This window comes from Drosophila sechellia, chromosome 3L (assembly GCF_004382195.2).
Source record: "Drosophila sechellia strain sech25 chromosome 3L, ASM438219v1, whole genome shotgun sequence".
NCBI classification, from domain to species: Eukaryota; Metazoa; Arthropoda; class Insecta; order Diptera; family Drosophilidae; genus Drosophila; species Drosophila sechellia.
In genome coordinates, this window is record NC_045951.1 from 12,414,797 (window position 1) to 12,436,725 (window position 21,929).

Below are 21,929 nucleotides of genomic sequence, written 5' to 3' on the forward strand. Positions count from 1 at the left end.
CAATTATGCTAATTTCGGCAGACACACTTAACATAAGAACATGTGTTTCGAGCATTTAGCACATTGGCTTTTTGCTTTCTGGCCATTCCGGGCACTACCCCACTAATATCTGGCTGGAGATTCTCGGCCTGATCCCGTGGAAGAGCTGAGCTGGCAAACAAATAAAATGATAATAACATGTTATTATGCAGACAACGATCACACTGAAACCGAAACTGGAAACCCAAACAATGATGGGACTGAAACGGAGTGCAGCAGACGACGGGTTGTTTGGCTGCTTGGATGTTTGGGGCCTTTTCCAGTCGATAGGTGATGTGCAGCCTTCGCGAAGAAGTAAAACCCACATTTCCGCATTTAGCCATGTGGAACTGCGACTCAAAAACATGTCCAGCTCTCTCAACCAAAGACAGTTCATTGTTTTTCGAAATTAAATTTGCCAACATCTCCATCAAACGTGGATGTCGGTGTGTGTGTGTTTTAGGACGACCCAAAAACAGCAGAGTGATAAATAAATTAGCCCAGCAAATTGTACGCATACCTAATTTTAGGTCAGAAAAAAAAAACAATTAGTTTGCCTCGGTGTTGAGATGATTTATTTAGTAAGCGTAAGCGCACGACTACAAAGTAGTTCTTTTTATCAGGAAATCCCATTTGTTTAACATGGGGCAGGCGGTATGGTGTGCCACCTTTTGCGGTATGGTAATTATATTGCACTCTTTCAACAATAATTTCGTTAATGCTGTCGCAAATATTGTGACACGTGGCCGTATTCCAACACTTCAGCGGCCTCCCTTTGATTTAAACTGTATTTTTGCGGAAAATTATGAGATCAAAGCGCTTCCTGACACATGCAACCGGCTCTTCCTTACCTCAGATACATTCCCACATATGTATCTGTATCTACGGAGTGTGCTCTATATGCACCAATACTACGCAATATTGGGGCATGAAAAATCATTCGACTAAGGGGTGGCCAGTAGATTGGATCCACCCCAAAAATATGAAAGGCACATGCAGAATAATTGGTCTCTAGAATTTTAGCTATATAATTAATGGATTTAATCAAATGTTAATTAAAAAGGAATGTCTTCAAGCTGATGATGATATTACACACTAAACAATCCTTTAGATATTCCATTCCATTTGTGAATGAATCTCGCATAATCGTTTTATTTTTCCGACTGCATATCTACCACTTTTTGTTGCACAATTGACAAACAGCTCCCACAGTACCGCCTCCGCGGGATAGGCGCAATCTCGGGTCTGGAAGCGGGATTCAGTGACCACTTCGGGGGAGATGAGTGGCAAGGAGCAGGGAGTCGATCGCCTGATCGTCTTAACAACATGAGCTCTTGTTTACTCGCATGTGGGTGGAGTGCCTGGTGGTTCAGGTTGTGACTTGGCGATTGTGGTGCTGATGGTACTCGTACTCAAACTCAAACTAAAACCGAAACTCAAACTTCCAGTGGTGCTGGTGGTGCGAGGAGTCGAGGTTCATTCAACGAGACTGCCACATTTCAATGGCAAACGAGATCGCTGTCGCAGATACCACAATTCGGATGTTCCTTATTGCATGTCGTGATTGCGTCAGCTTGTCTCCAGTGCCTGGAGCTGCTCCTCCAGCTCCACCAGCTCCTCCGGGTGATGCGAAAAATTAAGCGGCAACCAATCATTGTTGTGTGTAATGCTCGGCCCAATGTTCAAATTGAAAAGTTGTAAATTATCGAGCAGCACCATCGGAACGGTTCATTCCAATTAAATTTGAATCCAGTGTGGTGACAGCCCATCGTGACCCCATGGAGCCCACCTCTTCCTGGTTGACTTCACACCTAATGGTCTTGCTCTTGATATCAACCTCCTTTCAATAAAAAGTAATAATCACAGTGTATCTTGCAGATTCAACTCAGTTTTCCCTATACCATTATCGCACTTCGAATTGCAAACGGCGAGTGATTCGTTTATACTTAAAGTTAATTGAAAGACACATTTTTTTATTTTGGCCAGCACGTTTGATTAGGCCATGTTCGGATGAACACTTTGGGGCACATGGACGCGATAGCTGGGATAGCAAATTGTTTTACGCTCGAATAAGTGGTACATGCGGCTACAAGTTGCTCATGGGGATTTGAGCTGTTGTCAGCGTGATCGCGCCACATGAACACGATGGTTCTGTTGATGTGGATGATCTTAATCAGTATCCTCATCCACAACCACATCCACTGGGCTCGCTAAGTGGATGCATACCCATATCATCGCATTGTCGTTGTCGGATCGAGCAGTTCCTCTGCCCGAATCTAGAGGGGCAGGGCCGGGGGTATCTTAGGGATCGGGAATCCGCAGAGGTGTGCGTCAGATGCTTAATTTAAATTACCCGAGGGGCGGGACGAGCCAGTCTCCTCGAGCAGCGCACAGCATGAGTAGCTGCGATTTGACACCTCGACTGACAGCTGGAATTGGGGAAAATTATTGAGCGCACTGGAACACAAGGGGCGCCCATTAGATGAAGATGACTTGGCCGTAAAAGGAAAATGAGAAAAAAACCAGAAACCAAAAGAAACAGATCGTCTCAGTGCTAAAGACCGGGCACAGTTGGAAGTTGGGAGTTGTGAACAGCAGACCACTAATTTATTCCACATAAATTAGGCGTATAATTAAAATGTTTAAACAAGCTTGGGACTACCATATATTGCAGCCTGAAAACGCTGCCACAAGGCGATAATCAAATATTTTGTAACTCAATCCGCCCATCAAGTCGGTAGTACCATTCCCAATCCCATTCCGAATCCCATCCCAATTGTCTGAAACTCAAGCTTTTTAATAAGTATTATGCGCACTCAGTCGTTATACGACTTTATAAATATCTCCTAAATCGGAGGGCTGCGCTTTTTTTTAGTTCGGTACCAGTATATAATCATTAATAATTTGAAAATCATGTCTTTTGTCGCCAAAACATTTACCGCATCAAAATGAACATAAAACTGTCATATATTTGATGACTTTATATTTATGAAGGCCAAAAATGTTGATCGCCAGAAAAACCAGTTGTTTTTACGATTGCGAATTATGATGAATTCATATTCCCCAACGATCAACGATGAAAGATGGAAAAGGAGTTTCGATTGGAGTTGGAGGTTGATTTGAAGTTGGAGTTGGAGTCCCAGAAATATAAACGTCGGACTGTCGGGAACACACAGGCGGTACGTGCTTTACATTTGAAATGATGTCAAGTCAGGCGCACTAATTGATCGCTTTTGGAGCGTGGAATCCTTGGACCAGGCCATGTCCGCCGATCGGGTCGCGATGTTTGGACCTGTGCCCATGTCCCTTGTCAAAGAACTAGATTACCGCGTCCTGGCCACCCGTCCATCTGTCCACCTGTCCACCTGTCCAAAATGAGCAAACATCCCGACTTTTGCCGATCGGATTGCCCATCATCATTCGCTGCCCTGTCCGGGAGTAATTTTTGATGCTCCACTCCGAGCTGCGCTCCACATTTTCCCCATTCACTTAAGATTTATTAATTTATGTTACTTGCGGTCTGGTCCTCTTAAGCCTCCTCGTACTCATAATAATAACGATGTCGCTGGAGGAACTGAAAGCCAACAAACAAACAAACAAAAAATATGAAACAATAAAACACGAGTAGAAACATCCCAGGTCGAACGTATGAGAATATTTATTGTCTTCCACCAAAGTACAACTTGTACAAATGTATATGAATTCCATTGTTTTAAATTATAAACGAGTTCCTCCAAATGAATTGGTATAAATATGAGCATCTGACAGAATGGCTTGTTAATGCTTGTCGGGAAGGAAAAAACACACTCACCATTAAGTATCTCTATCTTGGCTTGAGAATCTCGGTTTGTTGTGTATCTTTAATAAAGAAAAATGATTCTAATTCGGTCTACGAGCATCCGGCCGTTTAATTTTGTATCTCTTTTTTGCAAGAATTTTCTACGTATTTATCAGGGTTTAATACTTTGATGGGAAAAATTTAATCAAAACTAATGTGAACTTTTTTTTAACAAATAAAGTTATGTACAATTATTAATCAAATATGTTTTAGTTACACTAAAAATATAGTTTATTAGGCATTATAATTTTATAAAAATTATGTGATATATGTATGTATAGACAAAAAAAACCAGCAATATCTAAAAATACTTTGACCGACGTTAAGAACACAAATCACAGGCTGTTAAAAAAATACAAAAAATATATAACATGCGGCAAACGTTTTTGCTGATCCCCCAGAATTTTAGCGTAATGTCAACACCGCTGTTGTCGTTGCTTACCGCTTGGCCCGTACCGCTTAGCCCGTACCGCTCCCCGTACCGCTCACCTGTAGCGCTCACCTGGGGACGGGGACTAGGACGTCTCTGGTTTCCAGACTGGCCCTGCTCCCGTTCGCTGTCGCCGAAATCCGAGTAATCCCAGAGTGCTGACCAGCGGATTTGGCTTTCAGTTGCTTTACACCGAATTCCGGTACATTTTCTCGGAACACATTTTTCCCAAGCATTTTTGCAAACGCGCCACGGACTTTCCCCTCTCAAATTATTTATATGTTTTTTACTGCCATGGAATACCTCAATTCTGGTCGAATAATAATAATGCTATCAGTTGGAATAAGATATGAGCGGCAAACAGGTTATATATATACACATATATACATTATTGCTTCCTGCAGAGGAGTTTGAATTTGTGACGAGGTTAGGTGTTAAAGTGCGGTAAACGCGGCGAAACCTGGCCAGAATTGGAAAGTACTATGCACTGCATGGTGTTTATGTTGATGATGATGATGATCAATAATGTGAATGGGTTCACACACAACCCCATCGCAACACTCAACCTACATACATACCTACATACTATATTGTATGGCCTTTTCGTTCTGGAGAAAGTGCGAAGGCACTTATGATTACTTTGATTATGCCGGGCCGAAGCCATTTGTAGCACGTGCTGCTGTCACAATCAATTTCACTTCCCATTCCCCACCGACGTGCTGCAAAGTTTTAACACTGTTCTACATTGATTACCAAAACAGTGGCTGTGGGTGGTGGTGGCAGCTTCTTGGGCGCGCAGTTATGCTGCCTCAATGATTCCAAAGCAGCAGCACACATCGGCCTACACTGGGAGAAACGAAGGTACACGATGTTTCATTATAATGATAGGAGCGATAGAATGATAGCACGCACTTGGTGCAAGATAAGGCACTTAATTCAGTACGATGTTAACGTTTGATGCTTTTGTAAAGATAACAATTAAAATAATTTAATTATATTTAATTTACTGCAATAAATTGTACATAAACTGTTCATATATAATAATATTTATCAATACATTGTTAATACTTAGTAGACTATTTATACAAATATAAATATATAAATATATGATATACATCAATGCTTTATTATAAATTATTTTTTGCGTATGAGTACTGTTTATAATCCCACATGCTAATAATTTATTCTTTGGATTTTTTCCCTTCATTTTCCCTTCAATAACCACCTTTTTGTTCGCAGTGTAGATCGCACTAAACGCACACACTTGTGCCGCTGTGTAAAGGATTGTTCTGAACGGTTGTAGCCACGTTTTCGGGGAAATGTCGAAGCGAAACAATCTGCTACATTGTGTAAAATGTTCAGACAACCGCCATCCGCTGGCCTCGTCAGGGAAATCTACGAAACACGCCCCTTTGAACGCGCCCCCAAAACAGTTAAACATTCAAACATTGGAGCAGCCAAACAGCCAAACACATTCAAACACATTCAAACACATTCAAACATTCAAACATTGTCGTGTTGTCGACTAAAACGGAAAACAGAAAACGTCGAGCGAGACGACAAACAAAACGAACAATGTCGACAAGCGAAAGGGCCAACAAAACTGGAGGCGCAGAAATAAATGGCTTAAAACTGTAATGATTATTGACGCTCTTTATGTTTTAATAATGTGTCAGATGGATATATATTTAGATATATATACAATTTAAGGGTTAAATGGGCCACCCACGTCACAAGCACTCGTCGCGTTTTGTGCAATAAAACTTTGAAATTCGTTTTAAAATGTCGCCGGCTGTTCTAAATTTATGGCATCCATTCACTGGCGACAGGCGTTGGATAAATTTTAAAAAGTACACTGTTATTATGTCTGAATAATAACCAACCCCCCTGGAAAAGCAAAGGGTTAGGCCATATTTCTCAGTTCCCTTTCAATCAACTTCCAAATTTTCACTTTCCCTGCGCCTTAATGGGGGGTTAATAAAGTCGTTACGCAGTTTTGAAGTTCATGACGTGGGAATGGGTTATTCATATATTCATCTAGTACGGTTGGTCATCAGCTTGACCACAAATGTGGGGACCCTTGTTAGTGGTTTAAATTTGAATTGGTATAATTTAACTCTTCATACTAATTTGAACTCCTTAAATATAAATCCTAAAAATTTAAATTATTTATTAATAGAACTATATAAACCAAATATTCCCGACAAATAGCAGCATGTAAATAAAAACCCACTAAGTATAAAGCATATTCTATTATATATTCTATTATATTTCTCATCAATGAAATATTTATTTATTTATTTATTATGATAGATAGAATAGTTTACAAAACTAGACTAACTTAAATAGTATAGCATTGGCAATATTACCCATTAATGTAGTACTAATCAAATCATTACCATTATTTAACTATTTTCTATACATTTAACTATCCCGCTGGATAACTGAATAAACTGGTCTGTGGGTTGTAAGTTTAAGTTTGAATTTTTAATAAATTCCCTATTATTAGCCTAGAATTTTAAAAATAGATATTAAAACATAAATGTTTTTCTATTTGCCTGCATATAAAGCACATATATTTTACCAATCAAAAACTCGATTAAATCATTACCCTTTTATTTAAAAAAATCTAGCCATGTTTCATCATGGCTTGACCATCAAAAGTGGTGTCCTTTTATTAGTGTTACATAAAAATTTCACGGACAATTCTGTGGCCAGTCATTTGTTTTAGTTCATAAATGCCCAAAACAAACATAATGAAATGCTGTTGCCCAGAAGTTCAGGACACGGTGTGGCGTTTTTAATTCATGTTCTTGTGAGCCGAGGAGAGGAAAATAAATACATTTGTCATTTGTCGCCAGGATGTGGCCTTGATGGACCACCCGTGGCCGTGGCTGAGGAGCACACATCCTGTCCTGATTGGTGGCCAATGGGCCACCCGGCGCACTGTGGTCCAGCACTAAATTCTGGTTTTCCTGTCCAAATCGCCACAATATCCTTTTGCGACAATGATCCGAGCAGAGGGCAAGCGCAGCCAGCAGGATGCTGTGGTGTCCTGGTGCAAAATGGATACGGGGACCCACACAATGCCCGGCCCATTTATCACTTTGGCATATTGTCCGACTCCGACTCTGAGTCCAAGATTGGCATCGCATTGAACCCATTTCCCGCTTCAGTGCCACATCTTCATCAGGACGGGACGCGCTCTGGCCATCAGTTCATCCATTCCATTCCATTCGCACTATCATAATAAATAAATACCAGGCTGCCCGGCCAGATTCGATTGAATGGGATGACCTTTTCGCTGTCATTTAATTTCGAGCATTGTCTACTCGCATTTGGGAACGGAAACCCCTAATCTGGCCATGATGTTATTCGAAGTGGTATCATTAGGAGGAGCGTTCGACAGTTCAGTTCAGTTTCTGTTTGGTTCGATTTGATTCAAGGGATGAATCTCGAATCGAATGAAGGACTCCGAGTCCGAGACCGAGTCCGTTTGTCTTATTTTGTTTGCTTTTCCCGGGCAGGAAAAACGCATTTGGAGTCAAAATATTTACTGTCAGCATTTTTCTTCTTCCAGCGCAACCTTTGCGTTTTCCTAACTAACCCTTGGCGAAGGAACAGCTTCATTACATTTATATTAACGAATGCCTGGGATTCATCATTATTTATGACATGCGTGTTTCCTAATCCCGAGACTTAATTAATTGTCAAGATGTCGGGTTATACGTAATGTAATTCCAGGGCTAAGTCAGCCCAACATATTCGTCTTTATTACGCAAAGGAATATTTTGGTGTGCTTATTAGATTCCTTGCTGTTTAGTAACACAAACTCGAGGAGGATTAAGTTGTGGTCAAGCTTTTAGGAGTTCTTTGTTTGACATTACCTTAAAGTTAATGGTGTTTTTTTAGTATGACAAAATAGAGAAACAGGCGTGTTACTACCAGTCATTTTCGAGTCCCTCATCTTGTCATTGTGGTTTCACAAAGCCATTGTTCGTTGGGTCCTGGAGTTGTCGACATAGGAGTGATTATGCCCGGTTGGACAGGGACTTCGTGACCTTTCGACGCTGCCGGGGATAATCAAAATTATAATTTGACTGATTACCCAAGCATATGCCTCTCAATGCACACGCATGAATTGGCAACTCGCATAAGCCGACGTACAAACGGTTTCGTTCTAACACACATTATGTTTACGTGTATGCCCACAAAATCGTGCCAAGAGCATAGTTGCTCAACTAACTGATACCCTACAAGCTCAGCGCAAAATGACAATTATAATATATTATACTTTTATTGAACGATTAACCATTTGGTTAGGTAATTTTTTGAATTAAATACTTTTTTCTATGTTCACTTACTATTTAAGGTATAAACCATAACGATTCTGCGTATTAAATCACTCCTCAGTTTTCTACCCTGCAAACAAATGACATGACATATTTTTTGTGTTCTGCGCATCTGACATTTTAAGGGGTTGATATCGCATTTTCCCCAATCCATCCATCATCATTCGCTTTTCTTGTTCAAATTTACATTACCACATACGAAATGTGAAAGTAACAACCTATTTATTAAGCGTAAAAAGCTAAGTAATAGGTAAGCTGTAAATAAAATTATAAATATAGAATTTAAAGGAAAAACCTGCTTGTGAACATAGTAATACAGTAAAACATTTCAGGACTTCAAAGACACGATTATATCTAATAGTTACACAAAAAGTCAAACAAGGCGAAAAACATGATTTGCATTTAGGGCAAATTAGCCTTATGTAAAGTAATAAAAACACTAATATCCGTCACAAATATCAGGCCAGAATTATACGGTCGGGTACTTGCGTCGAAAACGTGTTCAAATTTGGCCGGCACGTGCTATTCGGACCCAAAATGTGTAGCTTATTATGCAAGCCATGCCCTCAGCCGGTTGCTGTTTTTGCAAATTGTATGTTTATGCTGGAAAATACGTTTTCGTAGCTAATTAGTACATTTTGTGCTGTTCGATTAGGCCGTGGACACGTGACGTCAGATAATCCCCCAACTAACTTCTGTAGTTGGCCGGAAGTTTCCATCCAGCGGCATCCACTGGCATCCACTAGCATCCAGCTGAATCTTCAGCAGACGGTAACCAAATTCGGCGCCCTGTGACACATTCACATTCGCATCCAGAATCTCATTGTTATGGCCGCAACCCAATGATGTTACATCCTCCTCGGTTGCCGCGGGCCATTCGAAAAAAGCGTTGGGTGTGGGCACTTTGGGCGACGGGCGGACGGAGTCCACCGCCCGGGGATAATACAAAACATGTGTTGACGTTGCCGCAAATACACCCAGTCCATGGAACCAGGATCCTGCGCCACCGACAGGTGTACAGAGAATGTGGTGCGGTGGATGGTTGGAGCCTGCGAATGGGATGCACTTCGGTGATGCCAGGGATTTAAAGCCAAAAAGCAGAAATCAGCAATGGAGCTTACAACTTTTTAAGAAAAATATATAAAAATATATATATTATTTAAGTTTTTATATTAACTAATGACTATAAATGAAATGTGGGTTTAAATTCTCAATTTACATGATTAAATTTCTAAGTATATAGTATATACTTTATGACCATATTTTTTAAGTTAGTTTATTAAGGACCACAGATTTCGCTTGATACGCAGATATAAGGTAAATTTTAGTAAATGGGTATTTATATTAGCCAATTTGGCATCTCTGGATGCACATGCACACATGGCCACGGGACATTTGGGGTTCATAATACTCACAATTTGGCCGGACGACAGGCTGAAGGCTCATTAAGGCGTTCGATGGTGGGGTGGGGGGCGGGGCCTGTTACCGCGATTCGGTTGCAATTTCCATATGGAAATTGAATTTCCATCGGCCTTGATGTGGTTTTCCCAATGATGCGAGGGGGCGTGGCCGCTCTGGCCAGAGGCGCGCACTTTTACGTGGGCAAACAGCGGCTGAAACGATGTTTTAATGCCCTGCTAGGCACTGTTGACACTTCGCAGACTCACTGTCTGCTGGATTAAATGATGGCAGCGGGAAGGAAGACGACGGCATAATTTAATTAAAATTGTAAAATATTTGTCGGATTTTGCATAAGCTTGTAAAATCCCATTAATTCACAGAGCAACCCATTGTTGACCGCAACACAATCAAAATATGCAAATTTATCGCATTAACTCGAGAAACTCCAAATGGCCGACGACGACACCAAATGGGATAGACAGTCGACAGTCGACAGTCGGCGAAGAAATCGCGAAAACCCGGGGCCATTTAATTGGGAAATGAGCATCCGCCTATATATTTGCATAGCTTCCCCCTTTTCCAAGGATCTGGATGGTGGATAAAGGATGGAGGAGATGGGCTCAGTTGGCGGTTCTAAGGTCGCTTGTTTCATCCGCCATGATTTGCATTTTTAATACCTCCAAGCGACGAAGGAAATCCATTGGTCTCACCAAGATAAATCCGGGAGTGGCGATTCACTTTATTTATATTATGTAGTACATATTTAGGCGTATCAAATGCGCGACTTAAGCTGTCGAAGGACTCTCCTTTGATTGCCACATTAAAAGCAATGCCGATTTTCGTACTTTTTTCAAACGTTTTCTTGTGGTTCCCATAAGGCCATAAAGCCAATGGCTCGAGTTCCGGTTATTTATGTTGGCCAATATGTCACTCCAAATCCTCTTTGACCGTCTGCATGACGCCTGGAAAAGGTGTGATTGACCTAATCTTCAGCAATGCGTAAGGATATCACCACCACCGTGCACTAATAAGCACATCAAAAATCCGCACACACACGCCCCGAATAAAAAGTCAATCCTGTTTAAAATTTTCCATGCTTCACGGAATTCAATGAGAAGTAAAAAAGGAGCATTGTCGTGTAAAATCCCAACAACCACTCAGACCCATACATACATGCATATATATATGAGTTTCTATATATCCTTTTTCGCCAGGACTTGTGTGTGTGTGTGTGTGTAACGCCTCATGTGTAAATCCTGAGCTCTTAAGGAAAACCTATGGCCACAATAAGTGAATGTTCCCTTTCTTCGCCGAAGTGTTTTCCTTATTGTTACTTATACCTCGCCATAAAATGGACAATGGTTTTGTAAAGGTTCGCATTTCATCGATTTATTTAGAGCACCGAAAACATATTTTTGCAACTTTATAAGAGATCCATTTAAAAAACATATTTGTGTACGCAATACGCAAAGGTTTGTAATACCTTCAATAAATTTGGCTCTTACTTTAGACATCTTTGGAATTTTACATAACTTATTATAATATATTAAAAATTAATAATGGCATAATCAAAACTTTACCTTATTATATGTATAATATTATTATATTTTCCTAAACACTTTATATAGAGCCATTCTTCTGCGTAACTCATTAGTTAAGAAGAGTTTATTTTTAATGTTAAAGATCATATTGCAAAACTTAGATTTGTGACAGCTGTATAAGTTGTACTACACCAGATTTCTGTATAGCCCAATTATGAGTGACAAGCCTTTGTTAGCAATTAACATTTGACATGGCATGTTAGCCCAAGGATAGTGATTCCAGGTTCCGCAGGTGACACACGTCACTCCCCACTTCCCAAGGTCTGTCCAAACTTCCCGACTATATGCCTTGGGATCGGCATAGTTAGGGAGAGTGTATGCCAAGTATGGCATAAAGTAGAAACACTTGTAAAACTAAGCCCTATCCGAGTGAGGAGAGACGTGTATTTGTCAGAACCACATGTTCGCATTTTCAATGGAACATTTCTGTGTATATATTCAGAGTGCTCAGGGTATGGGGCTTACGAAATGCGTGATATAATGTAAATGTAATGAGAAAGCATCATCAATTTCGAGCGAAAAGAAAATCCCCTTTAAAGCACACGACGACAAATGAAATTGTCTAGTTTGGCCGCTGCGAAGTCCTCTTTCGCCTGGTCTAATCCTTCGGTACATATAAATGAAATCAAATCCGAAAATTGGATTGCACAGCAACGCCCACACACACACATCCGGCGTTACCATTCATTTTCCAACGCCACTTTTCCGTTAGCCACTTTTCCACCCCATGGAAAACTGTGCGGACACTTAATGTGGCAGCCAAATGTTCAATTGCGGTGTCGCAGGACATGCCGAAGTGAGCGGAGTGCGGGATTGCGATGCGACTCCTTTGTGTTGCCCCGGCAAAGTGGCGATGCTGGTGCCGAAAGTGTAAACAGAGCCAAATGGAGATCCAATTACTTAAACGGTTAGTCCATTGTGGAATACACCAGAATTTGCATATTTCTTATTTGTTTGTTGGTTTAGGCGCTGCCTTCGAAGGCCGCCAAGAAGTGCGAGAATACTGAGATTTATCCACGGTGAGTATTTGCACAAAAGCACACTTACTTTAAATTATTAAACAATAAATGTGGTTCAAAGATACTTGAGAAATATATACTTTTCTTACGGGCTTATAATATTAAAGTGTAATATATTCGCACGCTCGCCCAAAATTTCATCCTTTTAAAGTCAAGAAAGTTATTGTTTCGCTAAGGATTTTTAGATTGCCCAGTACGCAGCAATACAATTGACATTCGACGAGCTGTAAAAGGAGAGCATTTTCCTTTATTTTCCACGGACTGACTACCTACTTACAGGCAAACGTGACACTTGAAGTGATTTCACCCGGACACCCAGAGAAAGTGAAGTTAAATGGGGACAAAAGTATTTGTTACATCTTTCACATTATTCCAAAAAAGGCTGTTTGTTTGCCACAAACAGTAATGATAAGAGAAAAAAACGAACAAGCTGTCGAAAATGAGTTGGCAATAATTCTTCGGGTCATTCAGGAAACATGTGTGGCAGTTGTCCCCGAAGGATGTACATCCATCCTGGTGGTCGTGCACCCAAAATATTGACTCTTACAAGCGTTATTGCATTTCATGCAACATGCACCATTCAACATCTAGAACATAAGTGGTCTTTAGAAATCACTTTCCATTCAGATCACTGCGAGTGTAAACTGTCACGCGGAGAATGGAGTTCTGATTGTTGACTGCTGATCCCCCATATTGCAATTTATTTATTTATTCCACACTCGCTTTTCACTCGTGCGAGCAGAAAAGGAAGTATTTCGCACTTTGTAAACGCATCGCAATCAGCAGGCAGTGTGCACTTGGAGAAAATCCAGGTACTTACTTTATTGTTATATAAAATATAAGTACAATTCTAGCAACAAATCATCCCAAATAATGTTAATCAGCACTTATACTTTAAGATTAATTTTTGTTCCACCTAAAGTGGCATTTTGTTCAGTGTATGTACGCAGTAAGTCGCTACAACTTAGTACTTCGTCAAAAGAACGCTCGAATGTATCTGTAGGAAGCATGTATCTGAGCAAGTCCAATACGGAGGAGGATGTGACTCCGAGGTTCCACTGCCCAGGGGGTCCGCGTCCGCTGGTCGAGGATGCCAACTAATGCCCCTGGCGAGAAGCCAAAAGCGCGATGCAACCCTCTTGTCAAGACCATTGTTTGGATGTTTAGCTGTTCGGATGTTTGGATGTTTGAATGTTTGGACTTGTTCTGGCGAAACAATCCCGAGCCAAAGCGAAAGCAAACCGATGCAATGGAACAAGAAATAAGACAACGACAAACTGGCAGCATTCGCTGTAGATTAGCCCGCCCGATCGCCGCAAATAAACAAGTTCACAAATAAGCCAGTCGAGAGCAAAAGAGCATTGTGTTATGTTCGCGGACCAGATCTCTGATGATTCCGAGGATGAGTACGAGGATGAGTATGAGGATGCGCCGGGTTGGGAACTCAGCATCCAGAACCCATAATACAGAACCCCGAACCAAAAGTCAACTAGCGCCCGCTGTGCCAGCGGAACTTCGGCTTCGGGTTTGCTGCTCTGCACGATACTGTATCTGAATCTGAATCGCTGGCGGATTTCAATCGGTCCCAGCACACAGCCTATTACAATTGCAGAAACAATAAATAATTATTATGTTTATGCTGTGGCCTTTTGTTTGCCTTATTAAAACATTTTTCACGCAGAGCCGAAATCTGCAAGGGAACTTACGAGTTGAAGAATCTCAGTATCTCATTCGATTTTGTATCTCACAGTTTGGTAAGAAAATACTTAAATGCAGACGGTAATTTTAAAATTTAATAAATTTCTAAATATATTTAAATACATACTTAATACTTAATTATTCTATCATAATAATTACCATATTTTAAAACTCAATCCCTGCAAATTAGAGTTCATTTGAATTAGGGGTGAGTATAATATTAAAAGGTGCAACATTTTATTGCATACCTTGGGGGATTAAAAAAGTTTTTTCTTTTAAAAACACCCCTTATTTTATTTTATAGCGGTATTATTCCTTTAGCACATATTATTATTATTTATAGCGAGATATAACCTTTCACTACTTAATATGCTGCCCGAATGTTTTGAAAGGTATGCGAACATAAAATCAAATATTATTTTTCCCATACCCCCGAGTTTCCAACTCGGATGCGTTGGAAGGGTTCGAGGTGCCAGTTTCAACTCGGAGTTCGGAAGGTTATGAATAGCACTGCTGGAGAGCCCTAAAACACGTGCCGTTTGCCATATTGTTACCGTTACAGCCCGGGGATACTTTCCAAGGTTGCGGAGGTGGGTGGCGGCCATCCACCCATTGGGGTGTTAACACAATCATCGTCTGTCTGGTGGGCATTTCCCCGGGACGACCACCCCCCGACGATGCCCTCGATGCAGTGCTGCAAATGATGAGTTGTGCCTAATTCATAACCACATCGAACGAATTAACTCGCAGTATGGAACCGCCCGAAAGATTTTCAAGGGATGTGGGACAGAACCATATATATATAGGAATAGGATGTGGGATCGGATCGGTGCGTGTTTATAGTAAATCCGGCTTCTGTGATACACGTGTCGCAATTCGTCTGGGCGAGATATTTACAAGCGAACCGGGGGCTTGAAAGTGAAATTAATTACGGTAACGAAGGGTAAGTGTCACCAACCGGATGCGTGCCAAATGGATGGCTAAGGACGAACTGCGTCTTGGTATATATCGCGCCAGATAAGTATCTCTGCCCAATGGCAGTTCCACACAATAGAGGCTTCCTTCGACGGCCTGCCTTTTGTAAACACCCATTAAGCATCCGCTCTCTGTTCGTGTCGTTAAAAAAAAGATACGTTTGTATCTGAAGGTTGCGCAATCAGAGGTTGAATTTAATTTATTGTGGGAGATAAACTCTTCTGGGTTGAGCTTTAATGTGCTATCTTGACGTTTCAGCAGGATATTATTATTATTGTGCTATCAACACAGCTACTTTGAACAAAAATTATAACAATTAAATTGTAATTCAACAATATTTGATAAACATCTAAGTCAATCTGTTTAGGTCATTAACTTCCAAAGAAATTACGTCCTTCAACTTTTTAGTATGTATTGTAACATTTAGTATAATATATCGAATAAAAATAGTATAAGTATATAACCATACACAATTAACTTGTTAAGCACTCAACAAATTTTTTTATAGTATCTTTTGTGTAGCTTCATCGTGCAACTATAAATTTGCTTGTTTTTAATAAAATACAAATAACATTCCGCGATATGATGAACTAACAAATAATGCAAATTTTGTACATATATCCCTATTTTATACATATTTGTAGGATCAAAGGGATATGCCAGCAGTTGATGTTTATTTGCCAGCAGTCGAGGGCGCAAATATTCATTAAGTTTAAATGGCGGACAACCCGAGCCCGAACGAGTGTTTACATAAGTCTTGAGTTTTAACTGAAAACATCATTTTCCGTCTGAGGGCACCGTGAAATCAAGTGGCTCCCGTGTCGCACTGCTCCGTATTCGGAACTCGGGATGCCCGGATACACGGATGGCCAAGTGAGTTGCCGTGCAGCTGGCAGTATTTGCGAACGGAACGCTAATTAATTTAATGAAACCTGTCTGTCTGTTGCCACAAGCTCAAAAGAGTCCTTGCCACTCTGTATTTGCCCTCGTATTTACATGTGCACATCATGCTTGTACACTCGATGTGTAAAATATATAAGACCACTTGTGAAAAAGCTAGAAATGAGGAGGAATACAAGTATAATAAACTGAAATTAATTATGATGCTCTTTACTGATGTTTGCTGCTAAATGAGTAGGTTTTTATTTAAAATTGTTCAAAGTTATAAAAAGCAAGTGTCTAAATGGTAAATAAATGTATGTTATAGTATACACTATGATAATCATATAAATAATGTAATATTTCTTTCATCGCTTGTGAAACTGCTCATTTTAGAAATAACTTGACTTAAAAGGGAGTTAAGTGCATTTTTAAAAATGCTACAGGTGTGAAAACCATAAAATGCTCATTATTTATAATATATATATATATACAGAATATCCTGTGAATACCAAAATAATTTAATTAAAGCTCTCAAGTGAGCCATCACCAGCAGCACGAAGGGTTGGCCAAACATCGAGGCTAAGTTGCTGAAGTTATCAACATAGTATCGCTACTATTTGCATTCCACTTTATCGCAATGTTAAAACGCGCCACGTGCTGCACCGAAATGTCTCTGTTCGAGTTAAAAACAAATCCATGAATATATTACGAAAATAATTAACATTATCGCCAGTGAAAACGGGCAATAGTCGAACGCGTGCGCCAACTGGCTATAATCATGGTTATCTAATAAGGGCACCAGGAACCGTGGCTCCAGTTCAAATATTTGCCTACTTCAATCCGTCATTTGGAAGTCACATGCGTGAGAATGGTAAACAGAGCGCTGAGCTCACGGGGGAGTTGCTACGATGCCAACCCCATCCCCTGTAACACGGAGGAACACCCCAGAAAATCATCGCAGTGCTGGGCGAATATCGAACGGAGGCTGACTCAATTTTACGTTCAAAGAACTGGGCCGAATCCATTGGCATTGGCCAAACCGGAAAAGTCAACCGATGACTACAAAAAAGTTACACAGCATTTAGGCGATGTGGCTGTGCATTTCGGCGGATGGTCCTCATCCGCAACACGTGTCGCTTTGTGGATTCGGCCAGCCAGATACGAAGGGCCCTCCACTCCCACAAGGCTCACGTGAAAAGCAATAAACTAAAATTAAGTCGGAAAACGTGTCAAAGTCAGTGCACCACTGACAGTGATGCAAAGACAAACAAAAACAGCGAGCGTTGGTCCTTGTTTACCTTAATAAAGCCGCTCTCGATTCCACAGCTCAGTTCGCCTGGGTTCGCACTACACTTGGTACGGATAGTCCGGGAACGGACTTATATCGCATCGCTGGGTGGCTCTGTGCGCATACCCTGCTGCGAATTATCCTGCGATTGAGTTATGACACCAACTTAGAATAACACCGTCGTCAGCAAAGGGAAACATTTTTCAAAATGGGGGAGGATCCTGTGAACTATGGGATTTCTTTTGCGAAATATGTTATGAATTTATTGTACATTTTTATAAAAAGTATATGATTATATATACGAAAAAGAAGACATTTGGTATTGATTTTTTTGGATTTTGATCAAAGGATTTTAAATTAATACAGGATATGTATTAGGATAATTCCACTGCAAATTTAGATTTGTGTGCTGTTAACAAACAAAAACTGCTAGTATATTTTGGATTTAGATATCTAACAAAAAGTTAGTTCATAGTTTATTTAAAGAATTGATGAAATGATGCAGGATTCTTGCACTGAAGATTGGTAATCTGCAGTTGAAGAGCAAACATAGTGGCAAATATCATCAAAAGATAATAAGTACAGCTGAAGGAACAAACTAACATCATTTATTATTCCAAGTAAACAAAGATTTATATCGCAGATTGAGCATCAAAGCTCAGTGTTTGTATCCAGGTCTAGCCAAACACACTGCAGCGCATTCCACTTCAGAGCTGCAGGAGGAAGATACATACTTGACAAAGGACTGTCTGCTTAAGTGCAAACATTTGTTTGTCTGACATTATGTCAAAATTAATTTGGTTGTACCCAGTGGATTTTATTTCATTTTCTCTCCTATCTTAAGCAGATGCTTATCTTGTTAATTTTGCGATTCGTTTTATGGCAAACCCAATGCGGAGCGCGGCCCTTTTTGTTTTATAATTTATTTTGATCTGGCCGCGGCATGCATTTTCGATTGATATTGATGGTTCCTTCTGGAGGAACATGTTTTGCTCATCAATGAATTGGCGCTGAACCTGTTTGCCCTGCCTCATTTAGTCTAAGGACCTCGACTTTTCGCCATACGAAAAAGACAAGGAGGCGATACAAACTTTCACATGCGAATACACGGGCACTAAATTGCGAATCGGCTTTTGTTTCATGCCGAAGCATCATTATTTAACTGCATAGTTAAATGTGAGTCCCAAGTCCATTACCTTTGTCGATAAATTTTACATCGCACTAATTTGATGCTGTGATTTATGACACTTTATCGATGGATTCTACAGTTTTGGATTACAAAATAGCTTTAGGTAAAAATATGAAATACACAACTCATGCCCATATTTCCCTATTATCTGAAAGGCTTTGAGCAAATGGACTGCAAATATTTTATTTATATACAAATCGAGACAATCGATTGCAAAGGATTTGAAAATCTTCAAAGTTGTTTGAGGATAACAAAACCAAACTTCCGCATTCATGGACGTTTTTAAAAACATTGAAAACATTTGAACGATGGGAGTTCATACGATATTATTTGGGGAGGACTTCAATTTTCGCTTATCAACATAAATGAAATGAAATTTATATCTAATTTTTGTATATAATTAATTATACAAGGTTTGGTTTTAAAATTGATTCCTTGTTAATCCGTTGAATTCCAAATGTTGCCAGCATTTCAAAAAGTGGGTTATTATCTTCGCTTCTTTTTATTTTTACAAGGAAAGCCTTTTTCATTAAGCATTAGCAATACAAAATAAAGCATCTCTTAAAACATAAGAATAATAAATAAAATATATTTAAACGTAATTTAAATGTATTTAATCGCCCGAAGATACTTTCAAATAATTTCCCCTTATTTTTGTAATCCTTATTTGTGCAGGGTATAAATTTACAGCCAAGTACTTTCAACCCCTTTTCGAGGGTGACTGAATTTCTGCTAATGGATTTAATTAGATTCTCGTGATTTCATGACTTACTACATCCATCATACAAAATCGATGTCCTTTCGTCACAAGCATTTTGCATTTCTGCTTGAATGCAAATAGCAGTGTTTTTGTCGAATAAATGGGTATCAAATAAAGAAATCCAAATGGTAAAACCGGTCAACTAGGCTCAAAAGGAATGTATAAAGTTAATAGATTAATATCAAATAAACGGTTGCAGAAATAGATACAGAAACGCTAGATTGAATGCAAACAAAACAATTATATAGGCACTAAGGTAACTGAAAATATAATACCATTGTGGAAACAATTTTAAATATTTACCTGTGTCATAGTTGAAACTTCTCCATAAAATGATGTTCATAAAAAGCATAAATTACGATAAGTTTACCAATCCTAACACTCCAGAGATTCAATAACCGTCAAGTGTATGTATATTAAAATTATTATTATTATTAAAGCTTGTCGCACAAATCCCTACAACAACAAACTTAGTATGAAAAACAAAGCAACAACAGCTGCAGCCAAAACCACATTCTAAATTAAACCATAAACGAAAAAACAGATACAATTTTCAGACCCTGACCACACTTCAAATGATCGCAGTAGAGCTGTGATCTATTGAGCAATTGTAAACTTAAGCTAAAAATAAAAAAAAAATTATTATATCAAAAGACATTTCTTAGTTAACATTTAAGATTTAATATTGGCGCCTTACTTTTAGCGGGTATCCGAACCCGAACAGCGATAATTGATGGGAACAAGTTCCACAACTTGAAATTTCGATATATTATCGGAACCGGTTCCACCCGCCTTAGAAAATTTAAATCAAATGTTATATTCTTTGTCCATAATAAAGCGTTTTAAAGGAATGGTTACTCCATTATCCCTATATCCGTTGGAAATGTTTTCCAATCAGTTACAAAAAGTTTAAACTTTGAAGGTAATAAGTTTTAAGCGATGCTTATTTCATGGCCTTAACAATATCCCCATGCACTCCATTTCGCCGTGCAAAACAATGGATTGGGGTCTTTCTCATTGTTCACTCAGCATCGCAACAAAACTAAGTGTAGCATCAGCAATAACAGTAGTAAATATATTAGAATCTCAATCCTAGTATAGGTAATAAGGTTTACCCTAGTATTGTTGGACATTTGGAAGACATTTTGTGCGCCCAAAAACAATTAAAAGTATAAAGAACTGCTTTTACAAACTTTCAAACATTTTTAATCATAATTTAATGGCGTGAATTTTCTTTCAATTTGATGCCAAGTAAACACATTTCTCCTGAGCTACTACACAGAGTGACTTCTAACAAAATACATATTCAGGTGGTGTTTCTTTACTAGCTGAAGACATTTGTCAGTTGTTCGTACATAGTAAATGCATACAGTGTGGATTTATCCAAAGAATATTTATATTCTACATTTATCGAAAATTGTTTATTAGATGTAGCTGTTACAAAGATTAACGTCGGCCTGAAGCTCGGCCCCTTCCGCGACCCCGTGGACCACCGCGTCCGCGGGCCCCTCTGCCCCTGCCGCGATTTCCCACGCGGCCGCTGTCCTTCTTTTTTGTCTTCGACTTCGGGGTGTCGTCGATGAGGAGCGTCTCCAGCGGCAGGCTGTCCGGCAGTATGAAGTATCTGATGTTGTTGCCGCGAATGCTCAGCGTCTCCAGGTGGACGGGATCCCGGTTCTTGATCGTCATCCGAACGCTCTTCAGATGAGTGTTCATGGCCACATCCACGCCGGTGATGGTGCCGTGGATCTGGGTGCCGTTCTTCAGTTCGATGGTCACGGTCTCGTGACTTAGCTTCATAAGGAATCTGTAATGCATCAACGGGAAGATTAGTATATGAAATCAAGGAAATCCCTGTGGCAAAGATGCAGCATTTTAGATGTGCAAGGCTATTATAGGTAGAAACAAACATCTTATTGGGCAATTGAAAAATGAGATACAATGAGGAGTAAGGAAGCATCATTTTTGATGGAATATTCTTAGAAAAGCCTTTACTTTTAGCAAATGAATAGGTCTCAAAAGAAAGCTTGTATTTGGTGGCCCTGGATTTAAGAGCGCTGATTGCATTGAATATAGTTAATCGAAATCATAATTAATGTGTAAGCATAGTAACTAGATACAAGTAAATAATGGAAAACTATTATAATAACAGATCAAAACAACATTCGTATTAAATTAAAAATTGTGTACAAAAACAACAAATGGCAGCATCGCTTTTGCATGCATACATGTGTGCAGATTTGCAGAACTCAAAAACTTAATAAAACTATAAACCACACGATCACTAATAGGATCAGCGATATAATAAGTAAATGACACATAGCATACCTTACTAATTTCATGTTTTTATGTGTTTTTTGGTGGTTTTCTCCAAAAAAAAACGCGCACAAACAATGCCGGCTAGTTTACTTGGAATTTGGTGGTTGCGGAGAACTGTTGTATCGTGTGCTAAGATAGCAACGCTCATTGTAATGTAAA

The 21,929-nt window shown here is 39.6% G+C and overlaps 1 protein-coding gene across 1 annotated transcript; it reads right to left on the bottom strand.

Annotated features, from left to right (window-relative positions):
• Window positions 1–20,651: 20,651 nt before the first annotated feature.
• LOC6605479 (probable small nuclear ribonucleoprotein Sm D1) lies at window positions 20,652–21,903 on the bottom strand. Its single transcript, XM_002030276.2, has 2 exons — window positions 21,780–21,903; window positions 20,652–21,258 (listed from the first exon to the last, which is right to left on the bottom strand). The coding sequence occupies exons 1-2, from the start codon at window positions 21,791–21,793 to the stop codon at window positions 20,898–20,900; spliced, it is 375 nt and encodes a 124-aa protein (XP_002030312.1). The 5' UTR covers window positions 21,794–21,903; the 3' UTR covers window positions 20,652–20,897.
• Between the last annotated feature and the right edge of the window lie 26 nt (window positions 21,904–21,929).